Source organism: Pollicipes pollicipes, unplaced genomic scaffold, assembly GCF_011947565.3.
Source record: "Pollicipes pollicipes isolate AB1234 unplaced genomic scaffold, Ppol_2.1 Scaffold_4219;HRSCAF=4965_pilon_pilon_pilon, whole genome shotgun sequence".
NCBI lineage: Eukaryota > Metazoa > Arthropoda > Thecostraca > Pollicipedomorpha > Pollicipedidae > Pollicipes > Pollicipes pollicipes.
Genome location: NW_023596448.1, coordinates 19,973,511 through 19,992,803, shown reverse-complemented (window position 1 = coordinate 19,992,803; position 19,293 = coordinate 19,973,511). Strand labels below are relative to the sequence as shown.

Genomic DNA, 19,293 nt, shown 5'->3' with positions numbered 1-19,293 from the left:
GCGTAGGAATTGTCTGATTGGACAGGAGCTGGAATAGGTTGGAACAACGTTGGAATAAGTCGTGGAATAAGTGGCTCTATGGTTGCTAGGTTCAGTCGGCCATAGCGTCTCCGAAGGCTCTGATTCCATTTACTGCATCACCCACGCAGTCCAGTGCACTGAACCAAACAGCCACTGAATGTTGCAAGCCCTTTTTGGCGTCATTTCATTGTCTTGAACAAAACCACCCCTAAATAAAAGCTGTTTCTGTTTTGGATTGTTCAGATCGCCCAGTCGTGAGTAACAAACCCAGAAGCGTGCGCATGCTTCATGCAAACTTGGACGTGATGATCACAAGCTTCAGAGTACAGCCCCTAAGCTTAGATTAGCTGATGACATTTATACCACCTTCACCGAATACCAAATCATTAGCCCGAAACCCTGCTATGAATCAGCCGCGGGGCGAAGGCTTCGCATGTTGTGTTACTCATTGTTTGGTGTTCTGACATGGTTCTCGTGATCTAAATTACCAAATCATGACATGAGAATTTCGGCGAACACTGAGCATATTCATAGCACAGACATGGCGATTTCTGCGGCCTGCGTATAGTCTTATGCCTTTTGTGTTGAGAAATCCGAAATCATAAGCGTACATGCCTTGAATGCGTGCATACTCGCTTAGTCTAGACACCGGCTATTGATCCTAATGCCATCAACATGTGATCAGTGTTTTGACGAAGCCGTGTCTCTGGGCGCCCTTTCAGAGGTCATCATGCACCAGAGTACCATGAACACGTCGGGTGGGGGCCGGTTTGACTCCCGCAAGATTTTTCCAGGATAACTTCCGAACGGCCCAACGCAGCCGCGCCAAATTCTGTAAAGCTGTAGGCAATTTAGCATATGTTACCTTTAAGGTCGATGACTTATGACAGGTCGAAGTCAGGCCGTGGCTCTCACAGAACGCAATTCCCAGGGAACCGTTCGATCTGTTGTGACAACGGAGTATTAGACGGAAGGATGTACATCTCTAATATAGTTCAATAGAAAACAAGACCATTGGTTTCAGGATTATGACTTCTTTCATTGACCTTGGGTCAGGCATGAAAGTCAGACTAAAGTCAAGGCAAAATTGTTCTTATTTACTGGAGAACGTGCGAGATGGGACGCTTGTAATGCTCATTCCGTATGCCTTGGTCACAGGTCGTCAAGAGACATATTGTTTGGGCTTTATGAAGGTAATAGGAGGTCACTGATCCCGAATGACCTCAGTCAACCATCATTTTGAAATGTACCGCCTCGCCCAATCAAAATCCTTGACGCGCATGCAAATAAAAAAGAAACCAGACTAGTGGGTTTTTGATCACCGTGAGCTTTTCAGATTCATGTAAGGTCACAAAAGTAAACTAAACACCAGTGACTTTTTTGCCTCGTGCAAATGTCTAAGGTAAAGACGGTTGCATGTGGAGGTCTGAAGGGACTTTGTACGCCTCTTTATAAGTTAATCTTATTTGACCTTGTTTGATCCAAAAGTCATAACTTACGGGCCTCGCGTCAACAATCTCGTAGGCTTTGCAGTTAGTCATTTTTGAAGTCTGTGAAGACCCGCACAGGGCACGAAATTAGCCGAAACATGTTATTGGGGTCGGAAAGATTGCTTTATGACGGTTCTTTCGCATCGCGTTCATTCCTCGCTTGCATTCTCCTTTCCTACTTCCCTCAAAACCGTGATGTGCTATTGCGCCTAGTGTATTTGATTCAAATCCAGAGACATAATCTACGCACACGGCGCTAATACGCTCACGCACTGCTACCCCGGCCCCCTCCGCAATCGTCTAATCACCAATTTGCCGACGAATTTTACTCTCTTCGTAATTTGACCTGTCGGGGCGCACGGCTCAACCCGTCAGCCCGTTCTTGGCATTATCTAGAACCACGTGCGGCGCACGCACACTGGACTTCTGCGCCAGACACAGACAGGCGGAAGCAGGAGCGAACCCCGCATGGAACCTGGGCGCGGAGGGCATGGTCTGTGGGGTGCACCAGGAAGACGAATGATTCCAAGAGAACTCGTTGAAAAGAGATGGTTTTGCACCCGTCTTGGAACGAGGACGAGTCAACGCGAGGTCTGCCCACTTAGATCCGCCAGTGGGCCGAGGTCGTGTGTCTGCTGCACTTAGGTAATGAGCTCTGGTGTGTATCGAGCCGCGGCCGGCGGCTGCCGTGCCGTGCCGAGCCGGGGGTGGGGCGAGTCACGCCTCGCCTCAGCGTGCTTCGACTCGACTCGGGTAGGCTCGGGTCGGCTCGGCTCGGCTCGGCTCGGCTCGGCTCGGCTCGGCTCGGCTCGGCTCGGCTCGGCTCGGCTCGGCTCGGCTCGGCTCGGCTCGGCTCGGCTCGGCTCGGCTCGGTTCGGCTCGGCTCGGCCAGGTCAGGCCAGGTCAGCTCGGACACGACAGAGGCTACCGCAGACATACGCGCGGACATTAAAGCTTAGCTTCATTGCGCGGTGGTGGTGACTACTTGCCATTGCCAGAAGTAGCAAAACAAACGTAGCGGGCAGGGTGTGAGGTAGGGGCTTTGCTAACTTTCTCAAACGTGTCTTCGTCCTTCACTGAAGAGGCGGAGACCCAGTCAGAAAAACAGCCAGTCGGGAGATCGCTTGCTGGTTGTGAGCCGCGTCAACCCCGAACTTTTTATGATTAGACCAAACCCTTTGATCGGGTGGATTTCTGGGACCAGCCCCTCGGTATTCAGTGCTTGAGTGCTGCGTGAGTCCTAAATCAATTATCTGATTGTGCGATTCCAGGTTAACGACATATTTTTGGGCAAAAGCCAACGTGTCCCAATACTCGGAACAATCCGTTCTGCCCTCTGACATCACCTGACCTTTTCGCGCGGCCGATGCCACCGACCGCAGGCCTTTCCAGTCACGGACAAGTAAGGAGCGCCTAAAGCGCCTAGAGCTCACCTCACCACGGGTTGGTGAATCGAAAACAGGCGCAGTAACCAGCTCAGCTATCGGAACGGACTCGTTGCACGTGGCTGTGATTGACCGCCGTCAGACCCGTGATTCCTCCAAGGCTGCGGACCCTGGGGCAGGGGAACATTCCCAAAATTTGATGGAATTTAGCACCTGTCCCTGAAACCTAGGAGAAAATTCAACATACTTTGAATGGCAAAGACTGCATTCAAATGGTGTTTCAGTCCCCAACGTTTCGCAAGCTCCCACATCCCTGTCCCGGCTGATCTCTAACTCCAGCTGACCCCGGCGGCACCTCACGGCTATGTCCGCCGGAGCCTCCCCTGATACCTCACCTGAACCTGAACCGCCGCACCTGACACATCACCTGACACCTCACCTGACACCTCACCTGACACATCACCTGGCACCTCACCTGACACCTCACCTGACACCTCACCTGACACCTTACCTGACACCTCACCTGACACCTCACCTGACACCTCACCTGACACCTCACCTGACACCTCACCTGACACCTCACCTGACACCTCACCTGACACCGTGCTGCCTGTCGCAGTTCCCGGCGGTGACCGTGTGCAACAAGAACTGGTTCAACCTGACGCGGGCTCGCCGCCTGCTGAACGCCGTGTTCCCGCGCAACAACTGCTCCGATGAGGAGATGCTGGCCGACAATGTGGAGGCGGACACCAACTGCACGTGAGGACAGATAACCACGGCCCTCGTGCGGCGGAAACATACGCGCGGTAGAGCTGAGGCATTCTACATGCTTATTTGGCTTATTTGTAGTTTATTAGTCGGCGTTAGAGCCTCAATGTGGCCACGGAGTTCGGGTTCTGGCTGTCGCTCTGGACACTGTGAGCTCATGTGGCCGTATCACTTGGTGCGCTTTATGAAGCGCTGCGCAGCCGAACAAAAAATCTGTGAATAAAGTTACCGGGGACGAAATCGCGCCGGTGACTCGTTGTTGGTAGGTGTCCTGGCGTGTCCAGCCGCTATCCTTAAGGGAATGTTCCATGTTTGAAGATATTGAAGCAAGCATCAGATACGATGAAATAAGTTCATTTATAACTATTTGTGTACTTTTAAGTGGAGAAGACTGCTCTAAACAACACAATTCTTTGTTTAACAAACATGCTTCTCAATACGTCACTGTTTGATTACGTCATCGTACCTTGCACAACACTGACAGCCAATTGACGGGCGTTGTATTAGGAGATCGTGCTCACTAACGTCAGATATGAACAACCCGGCAGTTACATTTGTTTTGGCCTTGATCACCGCATGACAAAGGGAATTGTAGGACATGAATGACATCACTATGACGTCATGAATGCTTGGGTGACCTGAAATAGTCTGCACAAAATGGTCTGCACATGTTCGCAGGCGTTCAGCTCAGACACTAGAGGGGATTGAATTCTAAGAAGGGCAAGGCTGTGAACTGTGCCGAACGCTCTTCAAGATGTTCATTTCGGCTAAAACCACATACCAATGTGTAACACTCTCTTAACGTGCACTCATGCTTGGGAATGTGATGCCTGGATGTGACATCCAGTATTTAGGGTGAGTGGTTGCCAATGTAGCTTAACCCCAAACTGAATGACTCGACAAAATCGTCATCTTTGTTATCAGGCTACGTGGGGTAATTCTTTTGAAAAGCAACAATTGTGAAATTTAGGATTAAACATGAGTGAGATTTTTTAGCTCTTGTTCCCAGTGTGACTGATGGATTAACTTGCTCTCATTCTAAAAGAAACAATGGATAATACACAAGTAGTCAGCGATTACAAAGTACAGTACAGAATCAAATCAACAATCTTTTTAGATATGATTTAACGATATAAGTCGTATAACATGCCATAGTGCTTATACCATATGTAATATGCTTTATATAATATAATATTATGAAAATAGAATAAGAATTTTGTAATTAAAAAATTGGACTATTAAATGACAAAATACCAACTTTTCGATGCACCTGCCGCGTCGATGACACAGGATTCATACAAATGCCATTTTAGCGTGTCATTTATTACATGACGTTCCAGGTGATCATTGATTTAGCCCAATCCTTTCGTCCAATCTGTCTGACCCAGGCATCAAAAGGATGCCAGTAAGTACCAAGCACATACGTTTTACCTTGTCAATTAAAAGCGACAGAACTAGATTTTAACTTTGCTGTGTGCAGGAGAGACATTACGTTCTTTAATGTCTGCTCCTTCCCCTAATGTTTTCAAACACGATTGGTGGTGTTTTTGCCCACACAGTCGCGTGCAACAATTTCTAAATGGTTTGAGACGTTGTTCTGGTTGGAGGCCATGGTTACTGAGTGCCGACTTATGCATGACCGGCCCCCGCCGAGAGCCACTGTGCCCAGCCGAGGGGGACACGGGGAGCACACCCACCCACCGGCTGGGTGACGAAGCTCCCCCCAGAGGCCCTGGACGTCCGGTCGTTACGTACCCCGGGGTGTGACAGCCCGGCACGCGGGTGGGCAGGGCGTCACGCAAAGAGCAGCCGAAGCTGGCCCGGGCTCTTGGCATGCCCAGCCGAGCTCCTGACGGAATGCGATCATGATGCTAATGGATAGTGAAGGCCGGCCTGACGTATATATAGGCATCCGAAAATCCGTGTCAATAGTGAAACCGTTGGCCAGGTAGCCATCATAACTGGTCGATCCGTATCATCATCCGGTGTCAAAAGTTTCATAACGCTATGCCAAACATTAATTGTATGCATCAACAGCCCACGATTCCAACAGCTGTGTACTGTTACTAAAGAAAACGTTGCAATATGTATAGATGCTTTCGGTTCCGAGGGCGTTTCTGCGCTATCTTCACACGTTCGCTCCTGCGCAAGGACCGTTCAGAACATCTTGTTATCGACAAGTCGTGTTCCAGCCGTTGCCAAATTTGATCCCACTGCGTATGATGCGCTTCAGCTCTGCGCCCCGTTCAAGCGCCACATGCCTTCGCGTCCGAGCAGCACTGCCAGTAGCACACCTCCACTTCTGGTTTCAGGGTGGCCAACACTATCGGCCATCACCTGGCTGACAAAGGCGCTGCGCTGGGGGAAAGCGGACCTGAACCTGCTGGCGAGGGCTATGCGCTGGACGGCCAGGACGCTGTCCTCGACGCGAGCGCAGTCTGGAGGCTGGCCGCGCACAACTTCTCCGTGCTCATTCAGGAGGTACTGGTCCGATGCCCGTCTGGTCTGGTCTGGCAAAGACTGCTGGCCTGGTGTGGCAGGCGCCTCTGGTCTGCCGTGGGGGGGGGGAGGGGTGCTTCTGGTGCTTCTGGTGCTTCTGATCTGGTTCAAGAGGCACTGCCTGTCCTGTGTGGGAGGTACGTCTGGTCTGGTTCAGGGGGCACTGCCAGCTGTGTGTGGGAGGTACATCTGGTCTGGTTCAGGAGGCACTGCCGGTCCTGTGTGGGACGTACTGCTGGTCTGGTATGAAAGGTAAGGCTTAAATGATGCGGTAGGTTCTGTTGGTCTGGTGTGAGAAGTAACACTTGTCTCATGTGGGAGGTATTGCTGGTCTGGTGTAAGTGGTAAGGTTTGTCTAATGTGGAAAGAATTGCTGTTCTTGTGTAAATGTTAGCGCTGGTCTGGTGTGGGAGATACTGCTGGTCTTGTATGAATGGTATCGCTGGTCTGGTGTGGAAGGTACCTCTGGTTTGGTGCAGGAGGTACTGCTGATCTTTTCTGAATGGTGCCGCTGGTCTCGTGTGGGAGGTGCCTCTGGTTTGGTGCAGGAGGTGCCGCTCGTCTGATGTGAGATGCACCGCTGGTCTGATGTGAGAGCCACTGCCGGTCTGATCAGGGAGGTGCCGATCGTCTGATGTGAGATACACCGTTGGTCTGATCAGGAAGGTGCCGATCGTCTAATGTGAGATACACCGCTGGTCTTATGTGAGAGCCACTGCCGGTCTGATCAGCAAGGTGCCGATCGTCTGATGTGAGATACACCGTTGGTCTGATCAGGAAGGTGCCGATCGCCTGATGTGAGATACACCGTTGGTCTGATCAGAAAGGTGCCGATCATCTGATGTGAGATACACCGTTGGTCTGATGTGGGAGGCATGTTGATGTGATTTGATGTGGGAGGAGGTCTGATGTTGTGATGTGGAAGGTCCTTCTGGTCTGGTGATGGAGGGATCACCCTTGTCAGCTGCGCTGTAAAACCACGAGCGCATTTCACATCAAAGATGATTGCCTATCGGCGCCCGTCATTGACTGTTGGCTCAGCAATCCATTTGGGCTGTCACTCAAATCAGATACGTTTCTTATCTGGCATAGCCAGTTTGAGCATTTTCTGCCGGGCGTCTCCGAAAGCAATCTATTCAGAGCCGTCACTCAGATCAAGGCCGGAGCTAATCTGGCATGCCTCAGCCAACACTTCGCTCTGCCAAACACCTGTCGTGTCCAGGAAATCTTCTCACAAGGCTATGCGGGACTGGAAACGCTCTTGGTCAGCTCGCTGACGCTTAGTCATCCCAAACACCGCAGTAAGGACGCCTTTGTTTACACCGTATCGTCTCAGTTTACTCCGCATGCTATTCGCTGTAAGTTCCACAATTCTGCTCTTAAGCCTATGTTATTTCTTTCGTTTAAAAGGATTGCATTATTAAAAGCATTTTTTCCATATTCCTCGAACCACCAGAACTCTTATACCTCCAACGAACCTTGAACAACCAATATTTGCTACTTTTGCGCCTGGTTTTCGGTAAGAGCGTTATGATCGAACCGGCACACCCATTTTATAATAACGCTGCCGCATACTCGTCTTTTCTTTAGCCGATGCTGAGGTCTAGCCTCATCGGACTGCTACAGCGTGAACAGAAAACTGGTGAGAACTAAATGAGTCAGGATACCATGGTGTAACGTAGACAGCAACCGTTTTTATGTAAATTGAACAGGCAATTAAAAAAAAGGTTTTGAAATGTTCTGAGAAATTGTTAGTTTATAGCACAAACCTGTTAATCAAACTTTAAAAGATCACGTCATATGAAACCAACCTCGACATACTTTTGTGTTTTCAGTTCACGCATTTAGTTTCCCTTACCTCCAGTATAATGACCAGGCCTTGCAACGGCTTGGATCGGCCGGGAGCGTTCAATGCTGAGACGCACTATTGTTATTGAAAGCAGCATCCCACCTTTTGCGGCATATTTCAAAAACATATTTAAGTGGAAACTCAGGACCAGTTGCATCTAAAAAACAACACAGATTAGTGCCACTGTAGCATCAAGACATGATAAGGTCATTGATTTAGCACATTTTCGAACCGAATAACATTGTCTATGCTTTTTAACAGCACTACTAGGCGCCAAATGACCACTGCAATCAGTGTGCCCAAAAACCCCAATAAACAAGCTTGACACCTTCAATGGTGCGGATCAAAGAACATTTGTGGTCGGCGCAGCGGGCGACGGGGGCCTGTTGCCGAGAAGGGCAACGGTTGCAGTTTGAACCAGTGTGTTCAAACTGCAACACTGTGAGCCATGTCACACTTTCACTCTCGAAGCCAAAGTGCGCCTCGAAAAGAGTCACTGTGCCCGACGTAAAAGGTGATAAATCAAAGCCATATTATAACATTTCGTTGAATTTACGGCATAGTAGATTCAATTTAGCATAGTTGTTGTCCAGAGTGTCACAAGCTTTCGCAGCCTTTCTAACACAAGCATTTTGACAAAGTGGTATTATGCAAACATTACAGAACAGACGCACGCTGGAAAAGACAAGACAAATTGAATGTATTACTTTCGAAGTGATGAGCAAGCAGTACAAAGAGGCTTCTCCCACTGGAGCAGCTACTTCAGATCAAACTCTGAGCTATTCAGAGGGATTTGGAGAAAACTGGTATTATTGACTGAATTGTACGTGTTTGACCTTGAGTTCAAAAAGGTATCCTACTCCCTGTAACGGCAACAGACAAATCAAAACAAACAACAAATGTTACAGATCATCAAAAATGACAAAATAACAACACAAAACAGATCACCAACTTTAACCTTGCGGTCTCTCGAGCCGCGTGGAAGATAAAGCAGCAATGGAGATCGTAATTATCAATCCCCACCCTTTCTACGACATTTTCTTGTACTTGACAGAGAATATCACGACCCCCCTGGCATGACTTCTGACCGATAACGTGTTGCTAATGCTTCTCTCTGCTGACAGTGCTACTTCGGACGCAACGTTACCTGCGATCGGGCTGGTCGGTGGACCGAGGTCGTCACAGAAATGGGGATATGTCAGACCTTCCAAACCAGTAAGTGTGTCCACAACAATATTTCCACTTCTTTTTCATTACTATCATTTTTGTCACGCTATTATCGTTGTCTCGTCTTAGTTCTTGCCATTCTTTTCGTTTTGTCTTCCGTCTCATTTTTCCGTGCTTTTTCTATCTATCATTATCTGTCCTTATACGCACATTTCCTCCATCCCCATGCCCTTTTCCTTTCACCGCACTCGCTTTTTCCTCTCTCAACCCGTGCGCATGAAATCACTCTCGACCGCGCAGTGTTGTGTCAGGTAACACACACACAGCCCGGGGCCGCAATAAACGCAGGTCATTTCGGTGCGGCGCCAGCCACAGTCCGACATTTCACCTCTTCGGGCGATGTTTGGGAGATCAGCACGCAGGCCCGGAGCCAAACTGCTTGTTGAGAACGAGGCCGTTGTTATGATGCCTTCCGATGCGCATTAACGTGATGAATCTTTTTTGGCTGTCATCATCTCGATGAACTGAAAATATGTTCCGATGATGCGGCCAGGCCTGTTTTGTGATGTGCGAATGCGCCGTTGCTATCCCCTAAAAGCCTTTTTGATGCCAATACACGCAGTCATGTGGCCCAAACAGAGTCCTGCCGGGCGGGACGAAGACAAATCGAACTGAAACTATTGGAAGAGAGACGGGTCAAAATGATAGTGGTGGGGTACACTTTACAATCTGTTCACGTTTTGCCCCATTTACAGACCTTCTGAGTTAGAGAATTAAAGGTCCTGGTTCCTAACATTTTGTGGTGGCATCGCGTTTCTCCAGCTGAATGCCAAGTCGTGTCGTTTCAAACCGTCTTGTCATTTCAGATGAGCCTGTCAAGACCAGTGGCCATTTTAATCATCTCTACTTGGTGCTCAACGATAAGCAACAGAAGTTCAGAGGCGAGGAAGGTTAGATACATGAAGTGGTAATATGTCTTAACAGTTTCTAGTTATGACTTGTTAGAACTTGACTGAAACACATTCTGCGCAAGACATGTGTGGCGCCACGGACTGAGGTGTTGTTTAATGTCTTACGAACTGCGCACAGAGTGGCGTTACAGACTTTTGGGCACTTCATACCCACCCAATCGTGCTGTTGCGCCTGCTACAATTCTCAGTGTGACTTCAGAAATGTTGGTTGGCATGGAGCTTACCTCAACGTCTAGCGCGCCAGTCATGCGATGCGGACAAAAACATGTGAAATTAGTGCGAGAAGACTGGGAAATCTTAAGTTACCTTCTCGCAGCACTCCGAACCACATATTACCGAAATACAACAATAATGTAGTTTGATCCCAGTGTTTACAAGATATTGCTGTTTCAACTTACGCCTACAACTGCGACCGAAGAACTCAAATAAAGGTACTTGTCTTTGGCGCCCACAACAGGCTTTCCCGTGGTTCAGCTTCCCCACGCGCCTCGCTGATAACAGGGTGGGGGTAGTTATCTCAAAGGTTGTGTTGTTCACTATGATGGGGATAATGATCCTGACCTTCGCCAAACAGGCAATTTCTCTGCGTCACTGGACAATGGCTACTTGACTTCCCTTGTTCCCTGCTCTTGGAGAAACTACTTGCAGACACAAACTCTTGCAGACACCAAAAATGGCGTAGGGAAACTGGTATAGTTGTATAAGATTAGTGGCACTTAGATACCATCTGTGCAAGTCAACTTTGGTGGGCCAGAAAAGTTCAACAGGGTAAAATTAGTGAGTGCAAGTATTTTTCATCTTCAGAACCATGAGCGGTACGGCACTGGGGAAATCGTTGTTGTATGCTTCGCGGACCACTGAATCTTGCTCTGATTTGAACCGGTCAAGGTGTGTAACTTATGCCATATCAAGCCAGGTCTCAAACGCATAAATTCTCCTCAGAATATTGAATGGTATTAAATCTACACATCTGCACTATGATATACTGCAAGAACATACTATAAACGAATTTACTGCAATTATTTTACAACTAGTATCCTTCGACAAAGTTATCAAGTGCCTGATCTCGGAATATGACCGGCATGATCTCGTAGATATATTTTAATTGGTGATACATGGAAAACATGGCTTTTAAGTTCTACGGACTAGTTACAAATGAAAACGCTTGCTCGGGTTTGGGTCAATTTGACCCCCGAAGGTTTTTTTATAATAACTTCCAAACGGGGTCATATGACCCCGCCTCACTTTGTGTAGCTGTAGATAACCGAATAGCCGATAGTTTGGTATAGACAAATATATTTACCTTGTAAGGTCGCTGACCTACGGTAGGTCAAAGCCTTCCGTAGGCATTGCATGGCTGTCAGCTAAGGAAATTCCTGGGAACTCGTTTTGTCCGATGCGACAATCGAATGTTACACGAAGCCGTGCATCTCCTATTTGCCTAGTCGTGATTTCCTATTTGAACGTCATGAGGATCAGAGGAGATCATTGGCCTAAAATAACTCTTATCAATGTCTGTTTTTTGGAACATACAACCTAGTGCAGTCTTTGACGCTTATTTAAATGCAAAAAATCAAAACAGTCTCCGAGTTTTTTGGTCACCTTGACGTTCTGAAGGGCAGATGAGGTCACTGAGCTGAAATGAACGCCAGTGACCTTTTGCTTATAAGAGCTATGTAGGTTAAAGATAACTGCATAATGCGATCGGAGGACACTTCGAACTCCATCAATAGTACGACCTTGTTTGCCATTATTGGGCCGAAAGTCATGAAATAAGAATCTAATGATCTGAATCATTGAGCTCATATAAATAATTTCCTACGCTGTGGATTTCGTGTCTCTAGCTGTCTTAGTTTTTGAGAGCTCATGGAAGGCCAGGTCGACCCCTTCCGAGCGTGTCGTACTCAACGGCCACCCAAGGCCGGTTGAAATTGCTGAAAACGCGGAAAAGGTCCTAGAAATTTCAGCAGCATAGATGAGAAGCTCTATATTTCGTACGAGGTGTTTTTTTTATTCAGCTACTCCAGCTTTGATGATCCAGAATGACCTGGCCCCTTCGCCACTTGACGATATTGTTTCCCATATAGTCTGAAAAAATTGGGCTCACCCCAAGTATCGTGAAGCTACAACGCGGCTAGACAATTCTGGCCCATCAAGGCTGGAGAAGCTGAATAAAGAACAACTTCATACAAACATTAGCACTCTCAGCTAGAAGAGCCACCCTATCATTCTCAAGTCGTTTTCTGAAAATTTCCGGGGAGCGGGATCTCTGGCCCTTTTCTTTCAGGGAGGCCTAATGTGGTTGCTGTTGATGAAGGTGACGCCGGCGGTTGCGTTGCTGATGGCAGTGGTGATAAGGATGTTGGCGAAGGTGGAGATGATGACAACAGTGACCAGGACGACGGCGATTGTGGGGTGCTGGTGCTGACGGCAGGGTTCCGCGTGCTGATCCACGACCCGGCCGACGACCCGCGTCTGATGGTGCGCACGCACGGCAGCTCCATAGTGCAGCGGCACGGCCGGGACGTCAGGATGGTGCTCAAGGAGGTAGGTCTCAGGCACCGCTGGATGGTGCTCAAGGAGGTAGGTCTCAGGCACCGCTGGAGAACCGCGCAGGCCGCAGCACGCACGCTCATAACACCGATCACGGGCCAGAAACATCTAGGCGGGGGGGGGGGGGGGGGGGGTTAGCATGCAAAGCACAAATTATGGAGCACTGACTGACACATTCTTGGTAAAGCTGACTTGAGGGTTTGAAACATTTGCAGTTCTAATGAGGCTACATAGTTCATACCATGTCCAGACTTCAGTCGATGCTGGCTTTTATAATGGTGACCAAGTGTGCGTTAGTGTGATCAGTCTGCGCATGCGCCTGCCGTGTCCCATGCGATACGCCAGCGAAGCCATGCATCTTTGCATCTTTCCACGTTCATGCTTTTCCACATCCATACCCTGTGCTCTGTTTTTCATGTCTGTACCACTGATCACTGGGCTTTAGTGGTGCCAGTTAGTGTTTACCAGTGATTGGTTTATGTATGCTCTCCTGTATTTCTAGCAGGGTCAAAGTCATGTAATCTGATTGTGGTCTAACAGGCTCACAATAGTCTAATAGTCTCATAATATTCTAAAAGTCTCAAAACAGTATAAAAGTCTCAAAATAGTATACAAGTCTCATGATAGTCAACTAACTCATGTGGTCTCATGAAAGTCTTCTTTTTTACCAATGTCTGTCCGTCCGTCCGTCCATCCGTCCACTGGTCCATTCATCCGTCCGACCGGTCGTCCGTCCGTCCGTCCATCCGTCCACTGGTCCATTCATCCGTCCGACCGGTCGTCCGTCCGTCCGTCCATCCGTCCACTGGTCCATTCATCCGTCCGACCGGTCGTCCGTCCGTCCGTCCATCCGTCCACTGGTCCATTCATCCGTCCGACCGGTCGTCCGTCCGTCCGTCCATCCGTCCACTGGTCCATTCATCCGTCCGACCGGTCGTCCGTCCGTCCGAGTCAGCGTGACGTCCCGGTTGCCCCTTCCGTCGCCGAAGACGTAGCTTCCTCGGGCAGTGAAGCGAACGGGAGTCGCTCGTTTTAAACAAGCGGCTTCCTTGTATGAAACCAAAGTCCATCGCAAACAACTTCTGAAAACTGGGACTCGCGGCCCACTTTGTTTGGAGCGGTCGCTTCTGTGAACTCCTTTGTGTCCAGTCTCGCGGGTAACTCACATTTCCGGCTCGCAGTTCAAGGCAATACCCAGCCGGGAGTACTTCTGCAAAGACCGCGAGGACAAGTACTCCCACATTGGATGCGAAGCCAACTGTTTCAACCGCATTCTGCACAGCGAAGTGGGCTGTCTGCTGCCCTTCATGACCCACACCCCGGGTAAGTCACTTCGCCTCGAGGAAAGTGGTGCAGCATAACTTTCAACTCGTCTACGCGCGTCACTTCAGTCCAGTGGCACAGGCATGGGGGGGGGGGGGGGAGCGCAGGGGACACGTCCACTCCTCCTCCCTTGGGTCTCGAGGGGCCCTTCGGACCCCTCGGGACCTACATTTAAGGGCCCAATTTGGGGGCCCGGTGGGCCTGAAAGGCCAACCTAAAGTCGCCTTCAGGGGTCCAGCCCGCAGGGCCGGTACCTCAGTGCCATCCAGAGGGTCCTGCGCGCTGGTCAGGCGCCCCCTGAGTGGATAAGGGCCTATATGCCGGTCAGACACCATCAACTACGCATAGTCGGCTACGTGTCGGCATGGGCCTGAGGGCCCATTCCCCAAGCAGGTACAAAGCAGGAGCCAGCGATGTACATTTTTCGGGGCCCGAGAAAAGCTCAAAAATACCAAATATCTTGAAGTAGAGGCGGATCTAGAGGATGGGTGTAGGGTCATGCTTCCCCCCCCCCCCCCCCACACACCCTTGAGCCCGATAAAGTTTTTGGTGCCTCATCGGGGCACTAAAGCCTCGTGATGAAGAGGCACCAAAACCTTCATTGCGTGATGCATCGTAACCGTTGTTTTCAAGACGCAACAACTTCCAGCAGCACCACGAAAAACCGAAATCTTCATTTTTGACAGCCATTAAATTCCAGGGACACCATAATGTCCATGCCGTTTCCATTGGCGAAATTCTGAATCGGCCTGTTTAGTGAGCGAGCAAAAAGTCCTTTATTAGGGACATAATGATCTTTATTTTGAAAAAGCGCCCAATTCCAGAGAGCGTCACAAAGAGCCCCGACCCTTCATTGGCAAGGGGCATCAAATTCCAAGGGAATAACAATGATGTACCGCACACCCTGATGAAATCCTGGATTGGACCCTTGTGCGGGCATCACCAAAACCTTAAATGTGGCGCACCATAGCTCTTATTTTTAGGAGACACCGAATCCAGCAAGGCCATTTAAAGGGTCCAATACCATCATTTTACAATGAAACTAAAATCCAAGAGTGCCAAAAGTTCCGTGCATTTTATTCTACCATGCACCCATCTTGCCACCCATTTTCCAATCAGGTGAGGCACCCAATCTCAGGAAGCACCACAATGGCCCCCAAAACCGTCATTTTCAAAGACAAACCATCCAAAGGGACACCGCAATGCCCGTCTTTGTCCATTCACGAAATCCTGGATTTTCCCATTCGGCGAAGGGCATCGAAGCCTTCCCAGGCTGCCAAATTCTGGCTATCTCACTACTGGCAGACCGCAACCAGCTAGCAATAAAATTTGAAAGCTTAGTTCGACCAGAAAGGCCGTGTAGTCCAAAGAGCGATGTACAATGGGGTCGACGATGCTCCAACAATGGCATCATTCGCACATGAACGAACCCGTCGCACACAACTTAAAGTGTCTTACATTGTACGGCGTAACTTTCAAATCGCCGCTGCGGTATCCCCGCACTCTGCGCTCGTGGTTTTAAGTACCTTTTTAGAGCCGCCGGATTTTGGCCATAGCGCTAAGGGCAAGCCTGCCGCAGTTAGCAATACGCCGTCAGTGCTTTATTCGAACTAAAAAGGTTATGGCGGCCGATGAGCGACTTAGGTTGACGGCAGATAACTCCGGGAATAGCATAGTAAGCGCATGGTCGCACCAGCAGAGGGTGCGACCATGCGCATACTATGTTGCGAGCAGCGGCTGCTCACGACTTAGAGTATGTCGAACTGGACGCCATAGCTTTGCAAGTTGTCGCTGCGGTCGGTCCACCAGCAGTCGGTGCGGCGCTGCCGGGGCGCCGGCCGGATAAAATGGACGTACAATACTGACAAGTGTATTGTACTGGGAGCACATGCCCCAGCGCTGTCCAATGCTGCCGGGGCGCCGGCCGCATTGGACAGCGCTCTTCGAGCAAGGTCATAACTTTTTTCCCTCGAGCTGTCGTATTCTGGCCATCGCGCCCGGGCAGTTTGAACAATTCATACAATGCACAGTCGAGAGGTGATTTGAAAAAGACTGAAAACAGACATGTCGATTGATAATCTATTTTACTGACGGGTAGCACCCACACAATGACGTCGTGTGCATACGGTCACACATGTCGAGCCCCTATAAAATATTTTAAATTGGACTCTTCAAAGGGAGGTTCTTACCTTTTTTGCACTTTTTGCTTATTGTTGCGTCAGACGCGTACGATTTGATCAGCAATATCAGTTTCCTCGAAGTATTTTTGAAAGCTCAGAAATTTGATTTTAAGTAGCCGACCCTTGCAGCGAGAAATTTCATTGGGCTCCCTGCCCACCACCACGAAAGAAATGCATTTCATTTGCCTTGCTTTTTCAATGTGTGTGCTCTGTGGTGTTTACAACACACTTATGTTTCAAAACGCTTGTGCAGTAAGTGCTGCGAAACCTTGAAACACTCTGTTTGGACCAAAATTTTTGCTAAACTGAAGCTATGATCGCTCGGATGCAACGAACGTCATACTATGACTTTCATTTCTCCCCTCTGGCGTTTACCACAGTGGCTCTTTTCGAGGTGCACTTTGACTCTGGGAATAGGAGTGTAACACAATTGATATGACGCACTGATGAAAACTTCCACCAATGCGCCCCTCGGCAACAGGCCCTTGCCTGCTGAGTCAGTTTCTTTTATTCGTACCTGGAAAGGTGCTCATGGTGGTCGTCATGACGACTGTAGTCGCGATTGCAGAGAAGAAGTGTAGTGCTGTTATAAAGCGTCGAGAGCGTAATTTGGACCGAAACACAATGCAAATTGGTATCCCTTTTATGTCTTACCGATGCTGCAATAACAGTACCCAGTGCTGTTTTTAGACTTAATTAGTCCTGAGGTTTCATTAGTGTGTTTTTGAAATATGCCACAAAAGTGGGACACTTCATCTTAACTTTGAAAATCGCCGCTGCGGCAGTCCCGCCTGCATTGAGTGAGACGCTGGCGGGGATCAACCGAAGAAAACGCATATCTTTATCTGACAAATGCGTTCTACTGGGGCTGACTGCCCTATAGCATGGCTGTCGAATACACATCGTCAGGATGATGACAAGCATCTTGCCGTATTCTGGCCATCGATATGCCAAACTGCAATAATTATGACTGTAACTGTAACATCACGCTACGGGCAGGCCGCGCGCACTGAGCAACGCGCCTTCCATGCGTTATAAAGGACCATGTTAAGCGAACAAGACCGTGCCATCGTCAAAGGATACACTGGGTGTCGTTTTTTCTTCGTAAGACTTGCGGGCGCGCATGCTGAAGGCTTTGCTATATAATTTTTCCGCTACTTGATTCTGAACGAGGTTAAACATTTCCAGACTGGCATGGGTTTACATTAACGTTATTTTTTATGTCTCTGTGGAACCCTGAGAAATTCTGGCAAAACCCCTGAGTGTTACCAGTTAAGGAAAGGTTCACTAAACTGTCCTGTTTCAAGATGAATTGCACAGGCGGTTTTTCATGCAGTCACTTAACGTCTTCTTCCTTAAGCTTAATTATTTCAAAATGAAAGTAGAATCGTGCCTCCTGGTGACTTCTGGCTTTTGGTTCAGCTAAAGAAAGCACACATTAAAATGAAAGGATGAACGTCGCGTCCCATGACAATTAAGTTTGCTAACGTGGCGATTTTTTGAGGAGAGTGTTCACCATTAGGGGTCCCTTGTCAACCGTGTGCCTCCTTCCCCATCCCCCCCATCATCAAGACTCAGCCCATCCATATATCTAATATCACTGAGCTAGAACGCCATCTCGACGCCGCTCCGACCCCGCATGGTACGCTCGCAGGCCTACAGGGTGCTGCCATCTGCAACACCACCAAGCAGTACCGCAACGCCATCTTGCACAAGCAGTACCTGCTGCACAGCGGCGGCTGGAACGCGCAGGACAACTGCACGTGCGAGCGCAAGTGTCACGAGTTCGAGTATCTGCTGTTCGCCGAGACGGGCGAGATCAGCGACTCGCGCGCGCGTCTCCGTGTCTTCTATCAGGTCAGTGCGGCAGGTCACTCCTGGACCTCTAACAGGTCAACGGCCGTTTAACCCTCTTCCTGATTCGCCGCTTTTCATCGCAATGAGTGATAGGATGGGCAGTGCGCTTCCCTGCCGCCTCCAGACTAAGACCCATAGGGAACTGCAAAAAAACAGCACCAGTGGATTGGCCTCAACGGATGTTGCAATTGGTGCACAATTTTGGGTCGCTAGGTCAATGACTGACACAACTAAGCCAGCTTAAATGCCACCTCTCCGATTATCAGATTATTTCAGCTTTCAATGTCAATATTTCCCTGTTGTGTGGCGACGAAACGCCTCATTGTCGCAGATTCAATGCACCGTTGACAGTTCGTCAAGTGCTTTACTCGTCATCACGTTTCAAGGAAGAACGATTGCATCATTTTGGGCCTCATGCGTCATGTTTGACTTATTGCAACATGCTAGGAGGCGGCTCTTTATTGTTACACTCCAGTCAGCTGTTTCTCTTTCTAAGAGAGACATCCAATTTTCAGCTGTATCGGCTCATTGACGCTTAAAAAACAACACAACCCTACAACAACACAACCCCACAACCGCCGTTACGGGCGCAATGTGACATTTGATGTCGACGTGTCCTGAAGTCTCAAATCGTCATCATCAATGCCAATATTTACCACAGCGTGTCACTACGTAGCACGAAATTTACACAGATATACTTTTTCTTTGATATGGGCGCATGGGTATGCAGTTAGTGTGATTTGAACATACACTTATGATGTAGAGCTCATTCGATATGACAGTGTTGTCTCCAACGCCTGCTAATCGGTGAATCCGTCCATTGCCACCCTCTGCTCGCCCTGGTCGTAGATCACCGTGCAGTTCTCCTAACCAATGTTGCTACTCAGAAACCAGAAAAGTATATATACGGCTTTGGTATCCAAACACGCACAATTCTGTGTACACTGTGTGCCGAAGATTTGGGCGCAATCACACGACATGCCGGTGAGATATCCTCAGCAGACCTGAGAAGGAGCGCGTGAGGCACATCAGTTCTCTTTATCAGGGCAAGGGTTAAACGACAGTAAGGTTAGGATTCTGCGCTTACCTCCGTCGCCTTTGGGACTTTTGGTAATTGTAACACATACCATGCGTTGGGTACGTTCATGTCGTTGTGGTCTTATCTCCGCTTGACGGTCAGAACCCAATGTGTCCGCATCGCGCAAAGCGGTGCGTTGTTTGAATGGAACA

At 49.0% G+C, this 19,293-nt stretch overlaps 1 protein-coding gene across 1 annotated transcript in view; it reads left to right on the top strand.

The window, feature by feature from the left end:
* Positions 1-19,293, top strand: part of LOC119094969 (acid-sensing ion channel 3) — a 28,085-nt gene that overhangs the window by 8,102 nt on the left and 690 nt on the right. The window contains exons 3-8 of the mRNA XM_037217878.1: positions 5,977-6,145; positions 9,137-9,227; positions 10,046-10,129; positions 12,585-12,733; positions 13,885-14,026; positions 17,861-18,063. Coding sequence (XP_037073773.1) covers positions 5,977-6,145; positions 9,137-9,227; positions 10,046-10,129; positions 12,585-12,733; positions 13,885-14,026; positions 17,861-18,063 — 838 coding nt within the window. The remainder of the gene's footprint in view (positions 1-5,976; positions 6,146-9,136; positions 9,228-10,045; positions 10,130-12,584; positions 12,734-13,884; positions 14,027-17,860; positions 18,064-19,293) is intronic.